Raw genomic sequence first — 15,774 nt, forward strand, 5'->3', positions numbered from 1 at the left:
TTATGTGGTTGCGATCAGATTGGAAAGTGGACATTTTTGGGAAGATAAAATATTATTACACATGTATACAAAATTCCATTATTCCTACTTTTTTTGGTCGTTTAGGGGGGCTGGTCATGTTTGAGAGATGGTTAGTTGGAGAGGTTTCACTGTATTTTAGCAACAGTAACCTAAGCTGTATAGCATTTTTAAAAACACAATAATAGAGTTAATAAATAAATTATTGTCTCAAAAGTTCTACATCTGAATTTTATAGATTTTCTATTCAATTACATAATTAGTAGATTGTCTAACAATAGTCTACTCACAACTGGTCTGTAAATACAGTACTGCATATGTAAACATAGATACATATTACAATAATTTGAAAAACTACATTTTACTTCTCTTTTACTAAAACATAATATAATCATTTTATGTTGTTATCATTTTCATTACTTATAATAATCTGTATGTTTTTTTTTTAACTCACCTGAGCAAGATCACCTTGTTCTTGCACAATTTTTCTTGTTTCACACATCAGCTGTTCCAAACCATATAAACGATCTTCTAAACCTTTAATTTCTCGCAGGTCACTAGTATTAGCTGCATCCAGACAATTGTTTAATTCTATCTTTAATGATTCCAAAATCTTCTCATCAAACTGTAAACGAACAAAAATTTTATTTCAAATTCAATCAATAAATTAAGCAAAAAGAAAGTTTGAGATAAAAAATTATAAAACTATTAATAAAAATCAAATACTACATCTAACCCAAATTTGTTACAGAAACATGGTAAAAATTAGTTTCAAAATATGATAAATAAACTCTAATAATAATAATTTCAATTTAATAATTAAGTACTCTTTTTTAATATTATAATCATAAAACAAATTCAGTATCTGTGCAAATTGACAGAAGTTATGTTTACAAACAACAGACGTGTGGTGGCAGCATAGGTAGTTTAGTAGGAGAGAAGTAAAGACAAAGGCCAATTAAATCACAAGGCAGTTTCTTTCATTTATCTTAATGAGATACATGGAGCCATACTGCTCCATTTATCCAAATGTTAGGCAATATAGCCTGGTAAAATTTACCACAAAATAAATACTTGCTAGGATATAGTATTATAAGTAATAATAAATTTTACTTTACTTAAAAACTACCTTTAATCTTAATTCTAATTTAAAATACCTGCTTAGTTTAGGCATTTCAACTCAAGAACTGCAGGTCATGCCGCACGTATGCACAGTTGTATAAGCACATACCAGTCCCTAAAATGATTCCCGTACTGTAAGATTTCCTATTAAAGAAGATTATTAAAGAAGATTTCTTCTTTTATCAAAAATTTGATTTTACCTGTCAAAACCTTTTCCTATAAAGTTTTTCAGGTGTTCAAAATAAACTTATTAGATTTTCCAGAGTTCAAATGGAAACATGAAACAAATAATGGTCAGAGTACTGAGCACAAAAAAGTTGTCGGAACAGAAATCAATGGTCGGCGACTCTTGGTTTCTCAGTCTTGTACTTTCATTTTCGTTAGTACAATGATTTCATTTTTGTATTTACAGTTTGCATAAACACCATCAAATTTGCCTCCTTAATTTGGATCCCAAGAATTTCACATACCTTCCATAGAGCAGGTGATCCAAGAGTAAACATCTGGAGCAGAAACTGGGACAAATACTTCTGTACTCAATAAAGGAACGTTTTACTTACATTAATGTTAAAATCAGCTCCCAAATTAGCCAAGTAATTTTCAATCACCAGTATGAGATTTTTATTATTACAAATTCTTTTTTAATGGCTAATTTGTTCAAATATCTATTTTCCTTTTAACTTAACTAATAATTTATAACAGCATATATATTATTGTAAATGTCATAATTCTGTTTCTAGTTTCTATTTTTTTTCTAAGCTCTTCATAATTAAATTATACGAGGATGACAATGATTTGTAGTTTTCTATGGCCCAAATGATAACGTCAAATATTTTTCTAACAAAAATTATGAAGAAACAGCAGAAAATAATCTTTTAAGTAAGGGATTAATAATAATATCAAATTTTCACCATTTAAAGGATACTGACAATTAGAATTAAGAAATAATAAAGAAATTTTTATAGCTAAGGAATCGATTAATTAATGAAGTTAAGGAATGAAAAAACTTATGAAGACTATTATAATTGATCCAAATAAAACAAATACAAGATGCGGTTCAAAAGTAAGGGCCGACAAGTTATAAATAAAGATTGGCAATAGTGATTAGTTCATGTATCCACAATAGTAGCTTTAAGCGGTCTGTTGGGCATGTAACCACCACACTGCCATCAGTTCACTGTCAACTGTTTATCAAAATTGGAAGTATTATTTTACACAATATCAACTGAAAACATAGAGTTTGAGTTATAGACAGTTTTTAAGCTAACTTTACACTTTTGATTGGAATTAGCTAAAAACAACACTTCTTGATTTTTTGTTAATAGGCGTTGTTTTTATTTGTATTTTATACACTAGCAGAAATACTCATTTTCTAGAGTAAAATAAAAATTATTTACTTTCCTATGATATTTACAACTGTACTGTAGATTCATTATCCTTTTTTCATAATATTTTTTTTTTATTCCTCTGGCAATAATTGTTTAATAATCACAATGGACTTCTTCTAGTTTATGATTCTAAATAATTATTTTGAAAATGTTTTTGAATACCATCCCATTACATACTTTATTTAAGTAACCATTTAGTATAGCTACTTCTTTCTAGTTCTCTTTCATACAAACTACTGCTTTGTAAGATAGACTTTTTTTTCTTAATGCCAAATGTAAGAAATTTAAAAAATCACATGAATATCATTAAATTTAATGATCTTGAATTAATAATGATCTCAGATGTGATCGCCTTCTTTGCAACTTTTATGACATGAAATTGAAAAACTGAATTTTTAAACTTCTTATTACTACTATATAGTTTAATTGCTTTAAGATTTTAGTTATTGTAATTAACTGCTAGACTTATTTTATCCACCAATCAGCATGTTTAAAAATATAATTGAATGATAACACAAGTCTGAAATTTTGGGTTGTGGAATGTTTTTAACTTTTAATAATTGATTCCTATGTATTTTTTAGCACTGAATCTGAAAATTTTTTTTGCATAATGTTAGGATTTTTGCACCAAAAATTTGTGATTTGCAAATCACAAATTTCAGAATTTGTAAAAATTGAAAAATTGCGAAATGTGATACTATAAAATAGACAGAAAACTTTTTTTTTTTCAATGAATTAATATAATATATTCACTTTTTTGGCTTAAACTATGCATTCTTATAGCTAAACAGTTTCGTGGTCTAAAGAGAACGATGAGAAAGGGGGATTGGTTTGAAGATGAAATGGTGGGAGAGGCTGGCCAACAGGTTGCGACAAAACTTAACAAGATGTAACATATCTATTAGAAGCTATCCACACTGTTTATGCACTGTGCAACTATTATCAGTACTGTTTCAACCATCAGCATGAGCAAATCAAAATTTTTTTCTGGCCTCCATGATCAAATGCATTTTTGTTGGTGGAAAGTATATTTTCAGCCCATAAAAGCAAACTTTCTATTTTCAAAATGGCTTTAAGAGGCTGTAAACATTCTGCAGATTCTTTTTATTACATTTGTGGCGAGAGTTTGGTGGAAAGGCAAAAAAGAAATATAACAAGTTTCATTCAAAAAGTGTACTAAAACTGAAAATAGGAGATCAAGACAAAACTTGGGCACCCCACTACGTTTGCTGCTTATACATTGAAGGACAGACGGTGATCAAAAGGTGAACAAGAAGAGTTCAGATTTGGAGTTCCAATGGTGTGGCGAAAGCCATGAAATCACACCAATGATTGTTACTTTTGTTCAACTGGTTCACAGTTTCTATTTGAACAATAAAAAATAATTATTGATCCAAATAAACTATCCGCTTTACAGTAGATTCCTCATGGTGAAGACATATCAGTGCCAATTCCAACAAAAAATTTACCAGAAACAGACTTCCACACATGATTTAAATGATGACAACATCAAGGAGCATGAACCCAGAGATAGCTGTACACTAGAGCTTTATTCACAGTCTGAACTAAACAATTCGGTTCAATACTTACATCTGACCAAAGAAAATTCAAAATTGCTTGGTTCTAGGCTTAAAGAGAAGAACCTGCTAGCGGCTGGAACCTCATTTACCTGGTTCAAGTACAAAGAAAAGGATCTTCTTCTGTATTTTTCAGAAGAAGGAGAATTAGTCTTCTCAACTGATATATGTGAACTTTTGACTCTGTTTTGACTGTTTATAGATTCGTCCAAAAGAAGCCTCAAAGTTATCCTTTTTCACAATGGGAATATATATCTGTCAATACCCATCAGACATTATGTCCATTTAAAAGAGGGTACGATAATTTGAAATTCATTCTCAATAAAATTAAATACAATAAATAATTAAAAGTGCATTACATGCAGCAATCTCAAAATAATATTGATGCTCCTAGGACAGCAAGGAGGTCATAGAAAATTTCCTTGTTTTTTGTGCGAATGGGATAACAGAGACAGAAAAAATCATTGGAAATAAGGAAAGAATGACCAAAAAAAGCTTCACTAGAATCTGGAACCAAAAATGTTTGAAAAGGCTCTCGTAAATCCAAATAAGGTTCTCCATTCCACCTCTGCACATCAAGTTAGGGTTGATGAAGCAATCTGTCAAAGCCTTACCCAAAGAAAGTAAATGTTTTAATACAGCTGTGACAAATTTCCAGTCTTATCAACCGCCAAACTAAAAGAGGGTGTGTCTTTAATGGTCCTGACATTAAAAAATTCTCAAAGATGGTAATTTTGAGAAGCAAATGGAAGTTGTAAAAAAAAAAGCCTGCGGAGCCTTTAAAGACGCAGTAACCAAGTTTCTGGGCAATAAGAAGGATCCAAACTTCAAATCAATTGTTGAGAACATGCTGCAGAAGTACAAAAATTTAGGCTGTTCCATGAGCTTTAAGGTTCACTTCTTAAATTCACGTGTGGACTATTTTCCTGAAAATCTGGGTGCCATTAGTGAAGAGTTGGGTGAGAGAATTCATCAGGACATGAAAGAAATGGAAAGGAGGTATCAAGGAAAACTGACTACTATGATAACAGTAGACTAATGCTGGATGATACACAGAGATGAACCCTTTAGAGAACTACAAGGAAAAACACGAAGCAGAGTATAAGCCATCCAAAGAAACTTGGAACGCGTAAAATAAAATTGTAAGTATTTTACATACTTCATCATAATGGGTTGGTGAAGAGGACAGTAGTTTCCAAAGGCGGTCATGCCTTTGAGGTACGGTCATATACCTCATAAAAATTAATTAAATAAATAAAAATAAATTAATTTAAAAGTGCACCATAATAAAAAGTAGGCTTCTTTTGTGGCAAATTTCATTAGAAATTAAGGGGTCAGTGACCACCCTTGCCCTCCTTTTCAGATCATAGCTATAAGAATATATATGGTTAACTAAATTATTCCAATACTTTTTCATTCTCTTGACTGAACAAATATTTGTTCTGAATTTTTTTAAATATTTTTAAGTTTCATTAATGACAATTTTTATGAAAAAAAGTAAAAAGATAAAATTTAATGTGTAAATGTACACAGATGAAGAATTATTGAAAAATATCACTGAAGATGGGCTTAGGCCCGAAAACATTTAAAGTCAAGGTATTCTCTAATTCTGTACTTTGTGGAGACCGAAAAAATACTATATCATGTATTATATATATTTATTTAACATACAGAGGAAAAAGAAAAAAGAAATGGACTATATAAAACTTAACCTAAATTAATTAATAATACATAAAAATTATAAAAACATATATTATTTTTATAATTTATTAAAAATTTTAAATCTAATTTATTATACCACATTTTCGCAATTTTTCAACTTTTTGCAAATTTTGAAATTTGCAATTTGAAAAAATCCTGATGTGATGTAAAAAATTGAAGGTTATTTTCGGATTCGGCGCTAAAATATATATATAAGAATAAAAAACTAAAAGGCTTGTGTAATATAAAAGATTTACTTAATACACTATGATCTGTGATCACTTCTCCTTACTGTTCTACTGCATCATGTAATCAGAAATCAATTGGATTAGAATAAATTCCCCTATAATTTAGTAAGGTATGAGATTTGTTATTACCATGGAAGTTCAATAGATAATTATGTTTCTTTTATATGATAATAAAACAACATTATAATTAAAATTAAAATGAAAAATACCTTTCCGAGGCCTTTTATGCAGTGATCAGAAATTTTTTCCAAACTACTGCTACGGTCTTTAAGTGCAATCCATTCCAAAAGTGTTTCAGGACATTTTTTTTGACTGGATTCACTGGTCGCTTCATTGTTTTCTTCTGCTTCAGGCTGATCATGTTCCAGAAGTACAGGCAATATTGGAACCTTGGAAAGTGTATCCAAATCAACTGTAAAACTAGAGTTAAAAAAATAAATAAATATAAACAAATGGAGTGTTGCACGAAAATTGAATTATAATAAGTAAAATGCATATTTCAGTATAAAAATAGTACTAAAAGTAAAATTTCAAATTTTACTACCTCACAAGTGGCTAAAAACCCAACTAAAGTTCAGCACATGGTCTTATTAATATATTACCACAAACAATTAAAATTAACTATAATGCATAACTAGAATAAATAAAATACACACATACTGAATCAAACTATTACACAATGTATTAGGAAAAATATGAAGGGGATTAATATGGTACAAGGAAGTAAAGAGAGAATTTAAGTTTGAAGTTTGTACCAAGAACATACAGAGATGGTTGGTTATTCAACAGAATTGTGAAGAGTAGAAAAAACATCTGTGACTATGAAATAGTAAAAGTCAGAATTACTCTTATTTCAACAGAAATGATAACTGTTAACTTATTCTACTTTGAATATAAAGACAGAAGTTTAAATTATGTAATAAAAAGTGTTATGGACAGATTTTTATTACACAATAGATAAAAATTACTAGCAATAAAGAAAATGTAAGCCTTAGTAGAAAGCAATAGAAAAAGCTGATAAATGCTCCTTCTAGGGCCATACTTTGTGGCTGATACAACTAAAGTACAGATATTAGAATACAATATTTATAATATATTTTAAATTATACTATATTTATTAGAGATATTTATCAAAACATGCTTTAATAGAATATTTAAACTACAGACCTATCTAATAACTGTAAGCAAACTTCTCTTGAATCTAAATATTGTTTATAGCTCTGTTCAAATATTTCCCCTCTAGCTCTGAAAGCGGCTGTTATATCATCTAAATTGGCAATCACAGCAGACCATCCTGTAAAATAAAAATATAATTATACATATATCAGAGAAAGAGAAAGGCAAAGACTTCTTGGGGTAAAGCCTTGATTGAAGGAAAACTCTGACTACAGATATATTTAGAAATCTTTTAAGCTTATTTTATTTACTTTTTTTCATTTCACATTTTCAGTTTGTGAAAAATGTTTTCAAAGTACGACAAATGATATTGGTTTGCTTGGCATTTCTCCCGCTACCATCCCAATCGGTCGCCCTAAAGCATAAGACCAAATGTCTGTGCCACAAATGGCTAGCTACCCTAAAAGCATGGGTGGAATAAGTGTGGTATCACACACCAATCGCTTGCGTGTCCCACCGCCCACTTGTCATATATCACTAAAATGGGTAGGTGCACTTCAACAACTACTAAAACATATATGACTATCAATAATTAATTTATCTCATCAAAGACAGCAATTCACTGCCACCCCTAGGCCGCTGAATGCCAGCAAGCACCTGTCCACCACTAAAGCGCTTGGAGCCTTAATCTGGCTGGTAGTCAGCCATATCTCTCGGTTAGCTTCTTACAGCAGCAAGGTAGGAGTCTTTTCTCTTAGGTAAACTACTGATGTTGATTGAACAAAGCAACCGCATCAAGGAACTCCCACACAGTCCGACAATGCGGCTCTTACAATGACTCGCCGCTTAAGAGTGGCCAATTTTCTCCATGACCTCCAAGTTCCAGGGTGGCCTGACTTCTGGCCCCCCAAGAGCTGGGCAGTCGAACATCATGTGTTTGTTTGACTGGACCTCCCTGCAGACGCACAGCTAATCAGCTGCCAAGTGGAACCGAAACAAATATTGATTTAAATTTATATGGTTGGAGAGCACTCGGGCTCACGTTGTCCTTAAAAACAAACGAGAGACATACCTTCCCGCCCCCCAGATCCTCTATAAATCTACACAGGGCCCTTCCCTTAGTTGTTGCATGACATTCTTGCTGTAAAGCCTCCGTCATGGGTGGGAGATGGGCAACTATTCAAAATTTAGAACTGGTGCATTGAGATCACCATTCTGCTCTGGGCCAGGCCCGGCTCAAAACCGCATCCTAAATACCTCAGCCCCCCTGCCACTTGGCAATTTCCACATGGCTGCCCGAACTTTCACCACTTAATCCGATTGGGGGAGCCTTTCCCAATATAGTGGTAGTCTCTCATAGGAGTTTTAAAAACACCAGTGCATACATTAAGGCACTGCACTGGACACTCCTTAAATTTTGAATAAGTGCTCGATTTTTTTTCCAATGTATGTACCCAAACGGACATCGTGTAGAAATCATACTTTTGAAGACACCTCGATACACCATGTACAAATGACGGCCTGACAGTTTGTAATCCTTTCGAACAATCCTCTTAAACTTGTGTATCACAGAGATGGTGTCTGCCTATACTCTGCTGATTACCTTTTAGATAATACTTCAGAGGATGAGTGAGGATGATATGTATGAATATAAATGAAGTGTGGTCTTATACAGTCTCATTCGACCATTCCTGAGATGTGTGGTGTCTCAGCAGACACTTTGCTAATGTGGATGCTAAACAGCAACTTCACATCAAACAAAACACCTAGGTACTTATGAACTCAAACTCGGCTGATTACACAGCCTTTATACTTAATACATGGATTACAACTGTATGATAATTTGTCTGCACCCTTGAGAAGCATAAACTTCATCTTGGGCACAGAAATGCTTAATATTTGAATGTCCATCCAGCCCTCTGTGGTTGACAAAGCTGCCTGTGCTTGTTCTTCTAGCTGAGGTCGTGAGTTACCACAAACTAACAGGAGACAGTGATCGGCGAAAGCCGTTCCACAAGCAGCCTTTCAAGCTGCTGACCCACAAGGCTGATGGGTCAATAACTGCTGACCTCACTCAGATCCTTTCCTGATTTTAAGAGCACCCTTACCAAAGCCACCTTCCAACAAGTCGGAAAGCAACCCCCAGATTAGGTACATCGAGAACAGTCTGCCAAGCAGCTCTCTTATGACAGGCAGCAGATAATACAAAATATCAAGGTCAAGTTGGTCAATCCCCGGTGCCTTTCTCAGTGCCATTTGAAAAACCACTCGGCCTATATCTACGGGTTCCACAGTCCGTACACCAGGGAATGGTGTCTCACCCACCCTAACACCAACTTCTGCTTCACCCTGAAACAATCTGGAGCATCTGGGAACAGAGTACCAGGTAGCCTGGTAAGTTACCACAGATGTTAACGTGAGGTCACAACCACCAAACCCGCATTGAACACTGGACAGCACGTGCAATGGCTTTTGCCAGTAACATACTTAACAAGCTGCCAGGGATTGCGCTGCAACTCACGCATGGCTTGCTTGACAGCATATGGGCATGCCGGTAGATCCGTAGACACTCAGCGCACACATCATCAATGATAATCTCTGTTAGGGGAAATGATATATAGCAAACACCAAACAATATAATGTAGATGTTATGCTGTATAATTTTGGTAGTTTCTGATTAAACAAAGGCCATCCTAACACAGCACACTGTGACTGTTAGGTTGAGGTTAGGTTACTAAGTTAGGATGAGGTTTGGACACCGGTGTTCTTTGGTGGTTGGGTTTCAATTAACCACACATCTCAGGAATGGTCGAATGAGACTGTATAAGACCACACTTCATTTATATTCATACATATCATCCTCACTCATCCTCTGAAGTATTATCTAAAAGGTAATCAGCAGGGTATAAGCAGGAAAAAGAAGGTAATCGGCCAGGTTGATCTAGTGGTGAATGTGTCTTCGCAAATCAGCTCATTTCAAAGATGAGAGTTCCAACGTTCAAATCCTAGTAAAGATAATTATTTTTACACAGATTTGAATACAAGATCATGGGTACCAGTGTTCTTTGGGGGTTGGGTTTCAATTAACAATAGATCTCAGAAATGATCAACCTGAGACTGTACAAGACTATACTTTACTTACTCATAAATATCATCCTCATTCATCCTCTGAAATAATACCTGATGGTGATCCCAGATGCTAAACAGGAAAAAAAAATGTTGAAGTTAGGTTAGGTTGAGGTTCATTGGCTATTGAAGAAAATGCTTTTCTTAATAGATTGGGGCTTATCGCAATCAAGGTCAAGTTAGTTGGGCCAAGGTCAGTGCTCTGCGCAGCAACAATGGATTATCATGATCGCTATTTATCATTGTCGCTGCATTTTTTGCGTTGTTCCTACCTTTTGTTTGTAGTGTAGACTTACTAGTGAAATGAGTGACTGTGTGTTGATTTGGGATTTGCTCAAAACTGAGGAAGAAGCTGTTTGTTTCCTTTAGTCTAAAGAGTGTTTGCTAACATCGACACAATGTGTTAATGGACATGAAATGCGTCTGTATTTTAGCCACCAAAATCCATTTTGGCCATGCAATACAAGCCTATACCGTAAAAATGTAGGCCTTCGAGTGAACACTTGGTTTTCACATAGCAGACTTCCATTTACGACAATTGTGCGATTTTTGTACTGTTGGTGTAAAGAACTTACTCCCATATCGTGGTGCGAGAAGCAGTTAGATATGTCACTAAATACCATTGTTGATTAGAATAATTACTACATGCGAGAGGTGTGTACTTTCTCAGTGAAGCATAAAAATGAAGGTAAAACAGGAGGTGTTAACCGCATTGTGAGAGTGATGAAACTTTGCTTGCCAAATGCAAAAACAATACTGGACGAGAATTACTGCAACAATGGGTTTTTGGTGGGTTATGTCGGGAATTGGAAGGCTGCTTTCTTGTGAATGTGCGGAATAGGAGTGTGAAAACTCTAGCGATAAAGCAAATTAAACTACATATTGATCCTAGCTCAACCATTATATCAGATTGTTGAAAGGGTACAGCTCTGATGAACTTGAAAAGGCCAGATTCACTAATTATACTTTCACAAATACAATTTTCTGGATCCTGAAACTGGGGCTAATTCTTAGCAAATTGAATGAATGTGGGGTCGGCAAAATGGCAGAACACAAAACATAGGAGCACAGCTCGCCACTATTTAGATTCATATCTGGCTAAACGCATGTGGCGATTGGCAGCCAGTGGCAATGTATTCAACGATCTCCTCGGCAACATCGTTAACTTTTGGGACTCTTTTCAAGCAAAAAGTAGTTCATAAAATTTCAAACATTTTGTATGATATAAATAAAGGCCTATACTGTGTGTACATGTTTGAGTTTTTTTTTAAAACATCATTCTTCCCTCTGAAAACAGGTGGCCTCCATTTAATCAGATAGTACTTATAATTTTAAAGTTTGCTACTTCACATCAGAAAAACTGTACATGATTTTCAATAATAATTCTATTTTCTTTAATATTAATTCATTTTTCTCCTGAAAATGAAATGGAATAGAATTATTAGTAAGAGCACTGCAATTTATCTTTTTTTAAATACTATCAGTACAAAAATTCTTCTTACACCTAACTAACCAATAAAACATTAAAAAATGATGAATCCCAACGACACATAAAACAGCTGGTGGTCTTCCATAAATCTTTATTTACAATTATTTATTTCCATAAAGTAAACCAACACAGTTAATTAAAACAAACTAATTTTGATGTTATACCGGAATATTAAAAAAGATAATCACTTTCCCATATCTAAAATACAAAAAGACCCAGGGTAAAAACTAAAAAGTTGATCTTAAAGTTTCATCTGTGAACACTATATTGCTAACTTCACAGTGGTCAATCTCACAGAACACAATGTCAGTCTAAAAATTTCCCTTTCCAATAAATATCAATTTAAAATTCTAAATCTAAAAAACATAAATGACAAAACCATCATCACACTCAAGAAATAGAATGAAAAAATAAACTATTTCAATAATTATAAAAGGACAAATGTGATGCAATATTTTAATCAATAAAATCATTTACGTTTTCTGCACACACATGTGTAAATAACTTCTTTGTTAACAAATAGACTAGCAAATTACAACCAGTAATTTTAAAATTACAGCCAGTTACAATTAGAAAAATTAATTTTTCAGCAGACTGCTTTATTTTTTCCTATTTTTTGTATTTAGTACTTAAACAGAGATCTCTGCTTCAATGGAATGTTTGCGAGGGTTTTTAGATTTAAAACTTAACTGAAATGTAAAAAATATTCAGGTGTTTACAATTTCAGTCACTGGTATAAAATGATTTACCTCTGCTGTTATAACAATCTGCAGCAGATAATGGTACTATTATTTTGGTACCACAATTTTAATATATATATTTTTTAAATCTAAACAAAAACATTAACTTAAAACGTATTATTTTTTCTAATCTAATACGCTCAATTTTACTTGTTCATTAATTATATTTTCATCCCTTTTTAATTATGCGTACTTTTTTTACAGTAATAGATTTAAAATGCTATGTTTTTTAAACATAATGTTATCAGCGTAATTAGATTTCTGTTTATTACACTTACATGCTTGTATGTGCTCCCAAAAGAATTTTTTTTACAGACTTCGAAGAAAAGTACAATACTACTTTTGGTCACACAGTGGGATTGGAGGGTGAAGCTGAATTTTCCTTACAATTTGAGTTATCAGGAGTACAAAAACACCACTCACCCACACACACACACATCCACACATGTGCACACATACACACACACATCCACACATGTGCACACATACACACACACACACACACACACAGAGAGAGAGAGATAGATAGAGATAGAGAGGGGGCGGAGATTCTTAGAATTCTTCCTCAGTTACTCTCAATTTAAGGATGGCAATAAACAAACTCAATTTGAGTTATTTGAGATCGCATGGTGGGATTGGGGAATGAAAATAATTTTCTTTACATTGGTTTGGATTTTCTTTACACAGTTGGTTTTTCTGTTTGGAATTGTAATTTTACACTTTAAAAACCAGCCAAATACAAAACCACAATTTTTTTTTTTCAAATTAACAAAGATAATAAAAATAGTAAAGAAATCCTTGACTTAGCAAGTAATAAAAACTAGAACTGAATTGTTAATGACAAGTCTTGTAATAATAATTTTACTACTTACGATGATCATCTTTTATTTTCTTTTTAAATAGCAAAAACCCTATTAAGCAATATAACAAAACACATACTATATATAATTCATAAATATTTTACATAAAACAAATCAAATTTTATATAATAAAAGAACATTAATATAATATTTTTTTATATAATTATTTAAAATACCTTGTTGCTGTAAATGTTGATCATGTACAAGTTTCTCGCATATCCTAGTTTGTTCTCGAGCAAGTTCACAGAATTGTTGAGCTAGCTGAGCTCTTACACCAACCGTGCTAATTGTTGCTGGCATTGTCAGTGTTGCATCAACCTGGTCTTTGAGATCAGCATCTGCATTAACAAAAGCAAATAAATTCATTAATGAAAAAATAAACTGTTGTAATTACAAAACATAAATTGTAATTGTAAAAGCATAAATAAATATTACTATATTACTATATAATAATGTATAATACTGCATCATATATATAATATAATGCTATACATAATACTATATATATATATATATATATATATATATATATAATATTATATAATAATGGTAAAAGCATAAAATAAATACTACTTTAAACAAAAAATTTATATTTAACTCAATATATGAGACCTTGTAAAAATGACTTCATAACAGCTGCACCCTCCTCTATTGACTCCCAACTCATCATTACCTTGATGTCAACTGCTAGGCTTTTTCATTTTTAGAAAGGCAAATATTTAGCATAAGGTAGAAAATTGTGTTGGGTTTGGATTATGTCCATTCATTTAGTATATCATAATCATTTCATAATGTATAATGTTTGGGTGTCTTCCTTTTTGACATATGTTTAGAATATCAAGATAGTTGTTAATGTTGGTGGATTTATAATTACAAATTATGAGATCACTGAAAAATTTTAACTACATTTCCATGAAGGAATTTAAATAAATGTCACTCTATTTTTGTTTAAAGCTACATTTAGTTTGACCAATGTAATATATGTTGTGGTCAGAGTAGTTTTCAGTTTATATATTCCAAGAGCATAGGGTTTAATTCTGAGAATAATGGTTTCTTTTTTTATAAACGCTACAGGTATGTTTTTTTAATTTTTTTTAAAAATAAATTTCCATAGAATATACAAATTGGACTGTTCTGCATTCTGACTTCACATTGTTCTACATTGATCAAAAAGGATGCAGCTTCAAAATACACAAACGCACAAAATGTTCTCTTTGTCATCAACCCGTAGATTGGTTTATGCTTCCAAAGCCTTCTTTCCTGTGGCTTCCTCTCAAACTGACGATAGAGATTTTGCAGTTCATAACATAATGATTTGCCTGATAAATTCCAGCCTTCTTTTCCTCAGTGGTTCCTATCCTCAATCGCACCCTCAATAATGATCGTCAGGATCCCCTCATGTCTCAGCAGATTTTCCGAATAATATAGCTCTTCATCTTGTAAGATTCTTCCATTCAGATCTTATTTTCATTTATTCATTTGAGTACCTCCTTGTTAGTTACTTTGTATATCTTATTTTTAACGATCGCCTGAAGCACCATACTTCAAACACTTCTACGTTCTTTTTTCAGGAGTTCCAACTGTCCAACCTTCACTCCCGTACAGTGCTATGCACTATGGTTTTGAGTAACCACTTCCATACTTCCATACTGATGGTACTAGAACACAGTAAGATCGTTCACTTTTTTTTATTAAATGCTATTTTTGCCAGATTTTTTTCATGTTTTTATGTCTCTTTTGCTTCTGCCATCTGGTGTTATCATGCTGCCTAAGTTTTTAAATTCTGTGACTTGTTCTAAGGTTTCATTCTCCAGGTGCACTTACACACTAGTGTCCTCCAGTCCACAAGCCATAACTTTTATTTTTGCTTTATTAATTCTCAGGTTGTACTTTGTGAAAATCTCATCAGTATACGTAATAGCCTTGATCATATCTTCTTTGTTATTTGTGATGATGGCTATATCATCTGCAAATGTTATATCTATTTTTGTCCCTTGGATCTTAATTCCCACATTAATTTCTTCTCTTACTTTATCTATTGTTTCTTGAATGCGAGTGTTAAAGAAGGCCGATGAAAAGTTGCAACCTTGTTTCACTCCCTTCCATACTGAGGCTTCCTCCTCATTCTCACCCATGCTAATGACTGCTGTTCTTATGCAAATTCCTAATGATTATTCTATCCTTTCAATCATTTCTGGTTTCTTCAGTGTACCAACATTTTGTTCTGATTGACTATCAAATGAAGTCCATGAACGTAATAAACACGTTTTTATTTTTTCTCAGGCATTTCAGTTTGAACAGTAATAGAGCTAGAGGTTTAAAGGAATCCATCCCAGTATAACAAGAATGTTATATTAAATGAATGGATGTAATTCAAATCAAACACTCT

The 15,774-nt window shown here is 32.8% G+C and overlaps 1 protein-coding gene across 5 annotated transcripts in view; it reads right to left on the reverse strand.

Moving 5' to 3' along the window:
- Atg17 (autophagy-related 17) overlaps positions 1–15,774 on the reverse strand; it is a 99,987-nt gene that overhangs the window by 57,587 nt on the left and 26,626 nt on the right. For all 5 annotated transcript variants that reach the window (XM_075357102.1, XM_075357103.1, XM_075357101.1 and 2 more), the window contains exons 4-7: positions 13,562–13,723; positions 7,222–7,348; positions 6,264–6,474; positions 473–643 (exon numbers count right to left, since the gene is read on the reverse strand). In XM_075357102.1, the coding sequence (XP_075213217.1) occupies positions 473–643; positions 6,264–6,474; positions 7,222–7,348; positions 13,562–13,723 (671 nt within the window). The remainder of the gene's footprint in view (positions 1–472; positions 644–6,263; positions 6,475–7,221; positions 7,349–13,561; positions 13,724–15,774) is intronic.

This window comes from Lycorma delicatula, chromosome 2 (assembly GCF_047948215.1).
Source record: "Lycorma delicatula isolate Av1 chromosome 2, ASM4794821v1, whole genome shotgun sequence".
NCBI classification, from domain to species: domain Eukaryota; kingdom Metazoa; phylum Arthropoda; class Insecta; order Hemiptera; family Fulgoridae; genus Lycorma; species Lycorma delicatula.